General features: G+C 47.9%; 1 protein-coding gene across 1 annotated transcript; it reads left to right on the top strand.

Moving 5' to 3' along the window:
• The first annotated feature begins 3977 nt into the window (after window positions 1-3977).
• Window positions 3978-12514, top strand: C1QTNF2 (C1q and TNF related 2). Its single transcript, XM_005144975.4, has 3 exons — window positions 3978-4147; window positions 9409-9657; window positions 10982-12514. The coding sequence occupies exons 2-3, from the start codon at window positions 9417-9419 to the stop codon at window positions 11593-11595; spliced, it is 855 nt and encodes a 284-aa protein (XP_005145032.4). The 5' UTR covers window positions 3978-4147; window positions 9409-9416; the 3' UTR covers window positions 11596-12514.
• Window positions 12515-12774: the final 260 nt, after the last annotated feature.

Below are 12774 nucleotides of genomic sequence, written 5' to 3' on the forward strand. Positions count from 1 at the left end.
TTGAGGAATGGCTGTTTTTTAGACTGTTGTCAATTCTCTGAGAACAGAAAAGCCGGCTCTAAAGCAAAATTGTCTGCTTGGGAAGCAGCAGCAGGAAAGAGGATTTTCTCTGTAGCTATTACTTTCTGCACAGACTGTCACTGCTTGCATGCAACATGAGTAATTGTTCATTCATCTCTGGGGTGTGCTGCTTTGCCCTGAAGGTCAGAGGCACTGTACTGTGACATGGGTAAGTGGCATTTGTCACTGGCTGTCCTGGCTTGGGCAAATGCTGCCCATGTCCCCAGGTACTGGGATTGCTGCTGATGCTGCTACAGACTAATATGTATTGGGGAAACACATGGCATTTCCAGAAGAGTCTTTTCTTGTCCAAGTATGTTGTTAGATACTAAGGCAGGAGCCAATTGTGGCAAATTAAAAGATTGCTGAGTTTCCCTTTGAATTTGAAGGTGCAGGAGACAAAAGGAAAACCCAACCCTAACACATCTGCACTGCACCTGCTGTGGCTCACTCGTGCTTGGGCTGGTTCCCTCTTCCCTCTTCCTAAAATAAGCTCTATTTATTTTTATCTTAATGGGTTAGGACTGCAGTGCCTAAGCAGAGCTAATGGTCTCAAGGGCATCCTTTAGGTTTAAACAGAGATTTGATTCATTTTTATAGGGGCTTTTGGAGAGGGACAATCACTCTCTGAAGACTGCTCACAGACTGCAAACTCCTTTTAGGCAAGGCAATAAAAATTACTCAAATCACCATTCCACACTAAACCAGGAGGCCTGTTGGGCAGAAAAATGCTTTTCCTCTCCCATTAGGATCTGAAAAACATCCACCCAAAGCACCTACACTCATCTTTGAAGAGAGGGACACTTCATTGCCATTGCCCAGTGCAATGGGGAGGCTGTTATTTCAGGCTGTCTCCAGCTCCTGGTTGAACTACAGTTAGTTTGCATTTGCTGAGTCATTTTACTTGGTTACAGTCATTGCTGCAAGGTCAGTATCTGTAACAGTGAAACACATCAGCACTCAAAAAGCAAACAAGGGAAGATCCTTCCTCACTGGGATGTGGTCACACACCTTTGGGCACACGCATTTCTTACCCCAAGCATGTGTTCAGGTGATAACACAGCTAAAATTACACTTTTTACTCTGTAGGTGCTGGATGATTCACTTTCCCCTTGCCATATGAACAACAAGCTTCATCTGAAGGATGAACACACCAGAGTGTGTTGTGCCAGGGGCATGGGCAGGGGCACAGGATCTTCATCCAGCCCAGGTGAGGCAGCACCTCTGAGGCTGGTGTGAGGACAACAAACAGCACCATGGGCAGGATGGCTTCACTGCTGAGGAGGGAGCACCACAACAGGCCCCAGCAGTGGGGACCCACCACCCTGTCTGATGCATGTCCACGGGGGCCTGTCAAGGTGAGATCAGCCTGAGCCAGCTCCTGCACTGCGGCATTGAGCCGCCCTCCCCATGCTCAGTGGTGAAAACCATATTAGTCACAGCAGGGAGGCTATTGCTAAAAAGCAGCACAGAAGGGACACGGTCCACTGTCTATCTGAAACAAAATGAACTGAGAATGGAGTCTCAGGGCTGCTCTGTTTCATTGTGGACGGGCAGTTATTTGTTTAACACAGTGTGCTGCCAAGCATGTTCTGCAGCAGAGCGTCTGGGACCCCGGGTGAGCTCGGCACAGCATAGCAGCACAGACATATTTTCCATCTGCCTGGCAAGAACTTCCCAGTGCTCCCTCTTCCCACACCACTGAACTAGGTCAGGCTCTTGCTGCCTTCAACACGCTGTGGATCTGGGCACAAAATCGCCAGTAACCACAGAACCCTCAGGCACACCTGGAATTGCCTGGCAGGACAGATATATTTTCAAGCATCATTTCATCCCTGGCCTGTTTCACACTCATCTCAAAACCCTGGTGCTCTGGCATAGCTGCCATGGGGCAGGTTCAGGATAAGCATAAGAGCTTTTTCTTCTCAACACTGTTAGCATCTGTGTGGCTGCCCAGCCAATCCAACTGCACTCTGGCAAGGCTCACAGGAAGCTCTCTGGTTTCATAAGAAACCTGGGGCAGGACCTGTGCACATGAACACCTTGAGCCTTTTGGCTGACTCCAGCCCCACAAACCAATGGAACAGCCCTCTCTAAGAGAACCAGCTTCCTACAGACCTTATAGAAACAGGCAAAGAGCAAGAATTTGTAACTGACTGATCACCAGAGCTGCCCCAGGGGACAACAGTTCTCAGAGCCTGTGTCTGGGGTGTCCCCACCAGTGCTCACCCCAGTGCTAGGGGGCAGTGGGCCTGGAGGTAGCTCCCACAGGCACACCAGAGCTCTGCAGCCATATGGCAGCATTTCTAAAACAGCCCTTAATCCCAGTGAGATTTAAGGTGATGATTGTGTGGGTCTGGGGAGGGGAGTTGTTCAATGGCACTGAACTGCTGTGGGACCATCAGCACAGCACGAAAACAACCATATGCTTCTTTGCCCAGGGTTCCCACCCCTACCAGGAGCAGCTTAACTGATGACAGCTCACAAACAAGCTGTATGCGTACTTCATTTCCACTTTATATCCATTCCCACCATGTTCTGACAGCAAGTGCAGACAAAAGCTTAAAAAACCCCACAACAGTTTCGATAAGGATGAATTCTGGCAGAGTAAGGAATGACACTTCCAGCGTTCTCCCAGCCAGCTGATATCTGCACTGAGCAGAAAACACTCCCTGGCTGGAGAGCAGCAAGGCAGGACCTGGAGCACTGCCACTGAGCACACGCCCATTCCAAGTCCTGCACAGGATCCTGGCTGGGCAGAGCAGGATCCACACATCCACAATCAGCACTCACAGGCTGCAGCCGGGAGCACCAGTCCCTGGCCCCAGGGCCATGCAGGATGACAGGTCACCCCATCACCTCCCACGCTGCAGTCCAGGCACCCATGAGACCAGGCTGTACCTCTGGGTCATCTCACAGTTCCTGCCTAGGCTTTCCCCATCAGCCACTTCAAAAGACCAGTCTGATCCATACCAACCCCAGCAGCATCACAGAGCATCCTGCAAAGCTGGGAAGGAGGGAAGAGGTGGGCAGGAAACTCTTCACCCCCAGTTTGTCACTCTGCACCTCCCCAGGAAGGGAAGCACCATCAATTTTGAGAGTTGAAAGGCAAACTTTTCCAACCCATTTTAAAACCCATTTAAAGCCAAAATCTGGGTTAATGGGTTGGTATAAGCTGGGATATCAACATCACGACTAGCTGCAGCAGAGAAACAAGAGGATGGGTATTTACTGCAACTCAACAGTGTGTTAGCAGAACTAAAGTTGCAGTCACTGCTTCTGGTTTTACTGCCTTACCTCAAGCAACTGCTTGGGGATTTGTAATTACTTTGCAAGCTTAAAACAAAAGTCCAACCCTTTCCAAAGACAGAAGCATTCCTGCCACCCCTGTGGCAGTGTCTCCATGTTCTGTCTCACACGTCCACCTGTAGCAGTGCTGAGGGACTTTGCTCTCCAAATTCTCATGCACAAAGATGCTGCTTCACAACCTCCTTTAATTCAAGCCTGGAATGATCTGTCATTACCTGTTTGTCTAAATTGTTTTAGAAGCGAGTTTCCATCCTTAGGACAAGGTTTGCTCTCCTCACTAATGCTTCAGGACCAAGCACCAAAGTTTTCCCCTAGTTTGATGCGCGTTACCCATCCTCTTATGAATTCTGTTTGTGCTGGCAGTGGCTGCAGCAGCGAGGGGCAGAATCAGTCAGAAATGATCCCGGGAACTCCTGAGCCTTTCACACAAGGAAAGAGTGAAAGGGAAAAGCTCCCCAAGCATCAAGGGCTTTCCAGCCATATGTGCGTAAAAATTTCTCCCTGTGCCACGTGACAGAGGAAGAGGCGCAGACCCATTACACAATAATACAAATATGCCTTTGGCAACGTTGAGGCAGAACCTGGCGCTGCTGCAGGAAGCCCGCGACCCGCACAAAGAGGAGTGAAACCTTAAAGAACACAGAGCGAGGTCAATACCGCAGACCCCTCGAAGGACGCTGCTGCGGCCGGACGGGGCTCAGGCTCTGCAGCAAAACAGCTGCTTAAAGCCGAGTGGTTTCCAGCGCCTGTCAAGATCTCTCTGAAGGGATCAGTCCTGGTGAGTAGATTCACTTTGCCTTTTGTTTCTTCCCCTCCCTGCTCTCAACCTTAACTTTGAAATCTGACCAAATAAGGTCTAGATCACTGAGCACACAGGTTTCCAACCCGCACAAGGATCCATAACGGCAACAGTTGCCACTTATAGAAGTACTCGAGGAAGAAAATGTTCCTCATATTTTTGCTGGGAGCACCCACTTCGTACAGCCAAAGCCACAGCCTCTCCCTTTGCTCTGGTTCCCATCAGAAGATTCTGTAACGGGGCTTTAGCTCAGGCTGAGAGGGTCGCACAGGCATCCCTGGCTGCCTAAAGCGTGGACGGTGATGCAGGTTCAGGCACAGAAGATGCATCGCTTTCCTTCGTCTCCTTCGGCACTGCTCTGTGCAATAGCAGATAACAGATCAAACTCGTATCTGCTATAACTACTTCACTGACTTGTATCAGAAATTAAATACACTCATTTCAGCTGCTGTAACCAGCAGCACACCTCATTTTATCTACATCACCTCATGGGCCCAAGAGCTCTCGTGCTTCTACCTCAGGGACACTGCTGGGCAACCACCAGAGCCAAGAATTAAGATCACAGGGATAATGATTACTTTGAAGACTAATTAGGACACCTTGAGGTATGCTGGGAAATTGTGAAGTAGGAAGATGGTTGTTCTGTTTAAGTCTCTTAAAGAGTACTGAAAGGAAACAGAGCAGAATGTCACAGTTACTTGTTTGCAGCTGGGTTCCCCCCTCTCAGGCTATCAGACTGTCACCATTCATTCCTCTGCACAGCAATGCCCCCACACTGTCTCCTCTTCTCTCCCCTTCTATGCTTCTCCTCCCCACGGGCAGGCACACACCATCACTGCATGGCACAGGTTGACTTCCCTGGCCAAAAATCACCACCCAGCCACTGCACATGCCTCCAAACCTGCCCACATCTGCAAACCCTCAGGGATTTTCCCTCTCATGGGAGTTCAGACCAGCTAACCTGTAAGCACCAGAAAGTACACCTGATCCTTTGTACCTTCATCTCATTCTTATAGGCAAAATTACCACTTACAGACACACCTATCTGATGTATACACATCTATAGAATTGGCCTGGCTTCTAAACTGTGAAGTGGCTCAGGAAGCAAAACCGTAGCAGGGCTGGGATGAGGGTGGTCACACCAGGGCTTGCAGGAGCCATGTGGAACAGGGATGTCCTGGTAGCCAAAGCCATAGGGGAGATACGGCAAGAGATGTGTCCACCTAGGTTCCTGCCTATGAGGCCCCTCAGCAGCAGCAAGCATACCCCCAGGCTGCAGTGGCCATGAGAAGCAGGAGCTGCAGGTCAGGACTGCCTAAGCGCCCAGACATTTGCAGCACAGTTTGGAGCCTCTCTCCTCTCTCTCTGGGTGAGGTTTGATCAGCTGTGATCAGAACATGAGGTATTGGCCAGGGCCTACCTAGCAGCTGGGAGCTCAAAGGGTCTTTCCTCCAAGACCCTCAGAGCAACTCACTGCTGCCCATGACCATTATGTGCCCACCATGAGCTGCATCATCTCCTGAGCCAAGGGCTGGGTCTTCTTCAAAGCAACCTAGAAAGCACTACTGCTGCTAAATACTTCAGAAGACATAGTTTCAGAGTGACTCAATAGATATTTTTAAGTATTGGGAAGGAAAGCATTGAGATCTGCTCTCATGGAGGGAGAGGCACCTCACACATGAAGGCCCCAGCTCAGCACAAATGCACTTGGTAACCTCGAGCAATTCCTAGTGCTGCTGCAGGCTCTGCTGGGGAGAAGCTGTAGCCCTAAGCCTGGCCAGCCATGCCTACGCTGCAGACACCAAAGCTAGAGCTTATGTGAAGCCAGTCCAGCCTTTTTTCCCACACTGAAATCTGCGCTCAGTACCAGTGTGCTCTGCCCCAGTGCTGAGGAGCTGAACACTCACATTTCACCAGCAGGTCCCTTTCCTACAGCCAACTTCCATTCCCTGTGCTCAGACAACACAGGGTCTGCTCTCCTCCCCTCCACCACCAGTCAGTGCTTGTAACCCCCTGGGCATAGCACCCCCTCCCAAACAACAGGCATCAGTTCTGGCCAGAAAGTCTCCAAAGCCCTATTAACAAAGACATTAATTGTCATTAGAAAAGTAAGACCTCAGCTGAAAGCAGGCTGCGTGGCCTCCAGTGCCAGGCCTGCCACCATGCTGCCAAGAGGAAAGATGCTGATCTGTTTCCAATTTGCTTTTTGGAGCTCATCAGTCGTTCTACATCGAGGAGCAATTTTCCTTTTAAGGTGGAGCAGCATGAGGTTTGTTTTCTTTCAAAGAGATTTCTTTAAGAGGTTATTTATAGAACCTCTTGTGAATGTGACTGTGCTTTGCATCCCACGCACTGCTGTGATGTGGGATGAAATGTTCTTGTGGAGCCGTTAATTAACATGGACTCGGGAGCTGTGTCAGAGCACGGATCCAGGTAGTCCAATATTCCCCATCTATCCAAGTACCGGTACTACTAACTTCCCAGCCTCGGGGCATTTTGTGTTTGCCACTTTTATCCCATCAGGTCAATTAACTGGGTTGTCTGAAGGCACAAGTAGTACTTAACGTAAGAAGCATTAAGAGAAGTAGCTGCCCTCCTGCCCTGTGCTCCCTCTTGTCTGTTCTTTCTCTCCATGAAGCAGTCCCAGCTTTTTTCCAGGTTATGCTCCACAATGACATTTTTCCTTGCCACAACTTCTCAGCGTCATCCGCCTCCAGACGCCTCTCACTTCCACCCCATTTGAGGTGGTTACTGGGAAGCAGACGCAGCTTTCCTTGGGACCTCCCCAATCCTCAGGCATTTTAACATTTTATTTCCCTTTCCATTAAGTGAGAAGCCTTTATTCAATTGTCCACATTAACACTGGCTGGTGATTTCTCTCTCACAAGGCCATTAAACTGACACCATTCACCAGCAGCAAGTAAACTGAGGTATCAGGAAAGCAAAATAGCACTGAAGAACAAAATGGCTTAACAGCCAAATCCAGCCTGCTGATCTGTTCTGCATTTCCCACTCCTCTGCATGTTCTTAATTATACATATCGCAGAACTGAAGGCTCCCACTCAGCATTAGTATGTAGCACACTGCTCACTGGATGTGGAGCATGTAATGTGCATTTCCACCCCCGTTAGGAGCCAGTACCAGGATAAGAGCGCTAAGACCAACATGAAATTTATACAATACTTTAAGAATCTCATTTCCAGTGCAGGAGTTAAACATAACACTGCTGGGGAGATGCTAAAGCCACACAGTATTTGATGTAATGCCAGGCAGGACCTTGCCTGACCAGAAGACCACCAACAGACTGAAAGGCAGGGATATCCCAGCTCACCTTCTCTTTCATCTCTGTTTAACTCCAAATTTGCTTCAGGAGCAAAGCTTAAAGAAATGTATGAAAGGCAGTTTTCTTGCTTCGCAATCATCTCTCATATTCTGTATTTCATTAACAGGACTTCAGGAGGTCCCTTCCTACCCAAACCGTTCTACGATTCCATGTGATAAGAAAGCCCATGCAAACTGATGATTCTTGTAAAATACTTAACCCTCTACTGTCAGAGGTAGCTGTATTAAGGGAAAAAAATGAGTCTTTTCCATCAGAGTGAACACCTCTTCACCCTGGGGCAGGGGCTGCATCAGAGCAATACGTGGCTAATTTCTTTTTGAAAAAAGAAAATCCTTTGGCTTTGGCATGATCTCTCCTAATCAAAAAGCTATTATGCAAACAGTGAACCAGCCACAGATTTGTATGGGACAGTTTTAGGCTTCATGTCTCATTTCTCCAAGGGATACTCCACCTACAGAAGCTGAAAGAAATAAATTAGGCCAGGGGATGCCTTTCATCACCCCACCAGCTTGTTTCTGTATTCATACAGCTGGAGAAGAGCCCAACTCCATCAGCCCATGGTCAGTACTCACCAGGGAGCACCAGCCCTGCTGGGAAGCTGGTAGCTGGTGATGGCCATAACTTCCCTGGTGATGGCTGGTGGCTGGCCATAACTTCCCTCACCAGCAAAGCAAAGGGAGGAGAAAATCCTCAGTCCAGGTATGGGGAAGCCTTCTGTTCTGAGGAGGGGATGGCAGGAGCATCTTTACCCATGGGTGGTCAGAAACTGATACTGTATAGGAGGATGTCTCTTTTTTTAATATATCTGTAGCCATATGCAGAACCCTAATGCTATTTTAAACATTTCTAATACCCAGAGTCTCAGATGGGTCATGCATGAAGATGGGCCCTCATCAATCAGCCTGATTTTGAGCATCTTCTCTAAGCTGCTGAAGCGTCTGAGCAGTATTTCAAGATGCAGTGGAGTTACTCAGGAGATGCACATGAAGCATAGGTATTTGCAAACCACTCCATGCACAGACATCCAGAGGGATATTTTACAATATAATATCTGCTCTGCATCATTAGATTCTTAATGGGAATAGCTTTATTCCAGAACTTATTTTCTAGCACTATCTCCCCACCCAGGAGTGGAGTAAGACAAGCCCAGGAGGCTCAGCTTTCCACTGTGAATGAAGGTTCCAAAAAAGCCCTTGGCATTTGCTATACTTCAAGCAGTGGCTCACTTTACAGAGCCAGGAGACCAACACTGGCCAAGGTTTTAAGTTACCTATCTTTCCAAGGTGAGTGGTAGTAACAAACAAAGATGGAGCTATTACAGCCCCAGAGGCAGCTCATCACAGTAGGAGGCTGAAAACCCACCAGTGGGGCTGGTTACAGCTGCAGGGGCAGCTGCACCCCAAAACCAAGCCAGACTTGGTGGCTGATTCAGCTGCAGGTTGTGCAGTGCCGTGCAGATGAACTGTGGTCAAGAACAGAACATTTTATGCTAGCTAAGAGGCTCAATGTACTCTGCCAGGCAAAACATAGTAAGGACTCTCTTGGCCACAAGCCTATCTTCTAAATCATAGAATGGTTTGGGTTTGGAAGGGACCTTAGAGCTCATCCAGTTCTAACTCCCTGCCATGGGCAGGGACACCTTCCACTAGACCAGATAGCTCCAAGTCTCATCCAAGCTGGCCTTGACCACTGCCAGGGATGGGGCTTAAATTCAGCCCTGCATCATGCTATGGGTTTTGTGCTTGATAAGAAACCCCAGCTGCAGAGCAGGTCTCACTGAGGAGGTTTACACCAAATTATCTCCTATTTTCGTGCAAGTCCTGGTGGAGGGGACACCTCCGTACCCACATGTGCTAGATACCACCCACAGCAGCCATATCCCATCTCCTTTTTACAGGCTGCGCCATGATCTCTGCTGTCCTCCTCCTGTGGACTGTGCCTTGTGTGGCAAACCACATCCTGGGGGGCTTTGCCAAGGGAGCTCTGCAGGAAGGTACCCAGCTGGCATGCAGCCTGCCCGGCCCCCCCGGGCCACCCGGACCCCCTGGTGCACCCGGGACTCCAGGGACAGTCGGCAGGATGGGATTCCCAGGCAAGGATGGCAAGGACGGCAAGGATGGGGATAAAGGCGAGCATGGAGATGAAGGTAATAGAAAAGCACTTCTTAACACAAGGGTCACATGTAAAAGCAATACTACAACAGCCCAGTTAACAGCAACGCATCACCCCAAATCTGAGCCCCAGCACAGACAACATCTCACAGGAAACTTCTAGAAATTTCCACTCTCCCCCCTCTAACATCTCACACTTGTGAGCTCCTGTGGGGGGGGTTCAGACTTGCAATATTTGCTGATAGCATCTTATTGCTGTATGCAATTCCTATCGGCTTCATTTTGTTATGAAGTGACATTTTCCCTGTTCTGATATATGCTCACTAAACAAGACAAGGTGGTGGTTTCTGACTCCTGCTTTCAAGCAGAACAAAGTTAGGTGAAAAAAAATCAAGCACTTGCTGCCCAGAGCACTCTAGCTGGGTGACAGGCACTGCTCTGACCATGCTGAATCTAAATCAAAGCAAACAATCACCCTTATTTAATCCAACAACCCTTTAAATCCAGCCTTACAGTCAGCAAGCATCAGGACCAGCTGTGGTGAAAACACAGTGATTTCCTATTGCCACACTAGAGTGCACTCCTGATTCAGCACAGCATCAGCATGCAAAAGCTGCATCTTATTCTCTTCTCCCACCCCCAAAACTGGGAATCTGGAGAACAGGTTTCCACCCACAGCTACATTTAACTCTTGTGTTGCTGCAGCAGCAGCTCAAGAGATAGGGTATAAACCGCCATGAATTTGTCTTATATCAGACCACACCACAATCAGCAGTTTCAGCATCACTGTGACAGCATAGCTGGCTTCCCATCTCAAGGCAGTTCCTGCACTCTATGTCCTCTGGCTCATCCTCCAGATATGCCAGGCTTTTTATTACACCTCGATGCTTTGTTGGTTTATTTTTCAACACCAGATTAATGTTAAATGTAAAAACAAAAAAAAACCAAAACCAAAAAACATTAAAAGAGACAGGAGATTCGAGCAGTATTCCATCTGCTCAAAGCTGGGTTCCAAAAGCTTCACAAACCTGTCCCACTCATGAAAAACCCCAAACATTTAAAGCTTGTTCTTGGCTAGCTTTACAATTAATTACTCCCTTTTTGCAAGTGAGCCATATAACTGAGCCAGCCTTTTGGCCCCTAAGAAGGACAGGCCGTTCTGTTCCCAAGTCCCACTGTTATCATGCCACTACCTACCTAACAGTCCTGACAGATGTCTCCCAGGTGGTATATCACTGGGATTCTCACCAGCAGGGTTTTCCTCCTAAATGAAAATATACTGTTGGAATGACACAACCCCTTTCCACTTGCCATATCAACTCTTTGACTGAAAGATTTACAAGGCTATTTATCTTCTAGGTCCGCAAGGCAGAACAGGAAACCCCGGCAAGCCAGGCCCAAAGGGGAAAGCAGGAGCTATTGGCAAAGCAGGCCCACGAGGGCCCAAGGGTTTAAAGGGTAATCCTGGAAAAAATGGGGCCCCAGGGAAAAAAGGACCTAAAGGGAACAAGGGCGAGACTGGACTGCCAGGACCCTGTACTTGTAATGCCAACAAAGCCAAGTCTGCCTTCTCTGTGGCAGTCTCCAAGAGCTACCCAAGGGAAAGGCTGCCCATCAAATTTGACAGGATCCTGATGAATGAGGGAGGACATTACAATGCTTCCAGTGGGAAATTTGTATGCAGCATCCCAGGTATTTACTACTTCACTTATGATATCACTTTGGCCAACAAACATTTGGCCATTGGCTTGGTCCACAACGGGCAGTACCGGATTAAGACTTTTGATGCAAACACTGGGAACCATGACGTTGCCTCCGGATCAACCATCCTTTCTTTGAAACAGGAGGATGAGGTATGGCTGCAGATATTTTACTCAGAACAAAATGGGCTCTTTTATGATCCTTACTGGACAGACAGCTTATTTACTGGCTTCCTGATATATCCTGATCAAGATTATCTCAATGAAATATGAGAAACTAACCTGTGGGAAACACCAGGAAATGCATGAGACCTCAGTCCAGCAAAGTGTAGCCTGTACATGGACATGAGTGGAATTATCATACAATTCCACGTTTTTGGCGCTAGCAGCCTGTATTGGGTATTCAGATATTCACTTGATGTCATCAACTGCTCCACAGGTACCAGGACCAGCAGGACTCACCTTTCAGCAGCCTCATGAATCTCTCAGTCTCAAAGCCACCCAGTGTGTTTTCTCAGATTTCAACCTCCATGTACCAGCACTGGAGTCCTGCATCTGGTTACTCTGCAACATGCCATGGACATGTAACTCACATACTGGTGCTGAATGCTTTATTATATTATTGTTATAAAGCCTGGAAACCAGCAACCATTTCCTGAAGGCTGAGCTCAGAAGTGCCACTGATGTTAGAGACTGTATCACTGCACCTCCTCCCCCTACACCCTGTAATAGTAATAAACCCTTTTAATACAGAATTACACTTTACCAGCTACTTAAGAGTCAGGAAGTCGTCAGTTAAAGTTATAAAAGTAAGAGTAGCTCTTAGCCTCATCAAAGCAGCCCTGATAAGCAAAGGCATCTGGTCTGAATAGGAAACGACACAAAAGAGCTCTCATTTTTAAGGTTAAAGGTAAGGCTCCTCCTAAGACACAAGCTGCTGCACTGAGCATCACTGGTGCTTCTCAGATTTCAGCCTCCATGTACCAGCACTGGAGTCCTGTGTCTGGTTTCAGACAGTCTTTGATAAGCTGCAATCAGAATCTAAACTGGACTGTGCAAGTCAACTACCCATGGGCTTCTGAGCCACAGTGGATTATGGACTTTACAGATCAATTTTACTTTTACAAGTGAAAATATCTGCATGATTTTTGTGGACTACAGTAACTGTAGCTGCACATAACTGTAACTGTGTTATAGCTTACAAAAATCTTTTCAAGTACATTTTATAAAATAAAGCTGAACAAAAGTACTGCTGGAATAGTCTTGATGTTCATTAAAGTGGCTTCCCAGAAGGTATTTCAAAACTGTGTTACAGATTCCACAGACACTGTTGGGTTTAGGGATGGATTTTGTAGGTACCAGAGCAATGGGAGTATTCCTCTCTCCAGCCCAGCAAGCTGGGAAATGCATAGGGTTTTCTGCTCTCTGTGCCATAAACCTGCAAGGTGGAAG

This window comes from Melopsittacus undulatus, chromosome 10, assembly GCF_012275295.1.
Source record: "Melopsittacus undulatus isolate bMelUnd1 chromosome 10, bMelUnd1.mat.Z, whole genome shotgun sequence".
Lineage (NCBI taxonomy): Eukaryota > Metazoa > Chordata > Aves > Psittaciformes > Psittaculidae > Melopsittacus > Melopsittacus undulatus.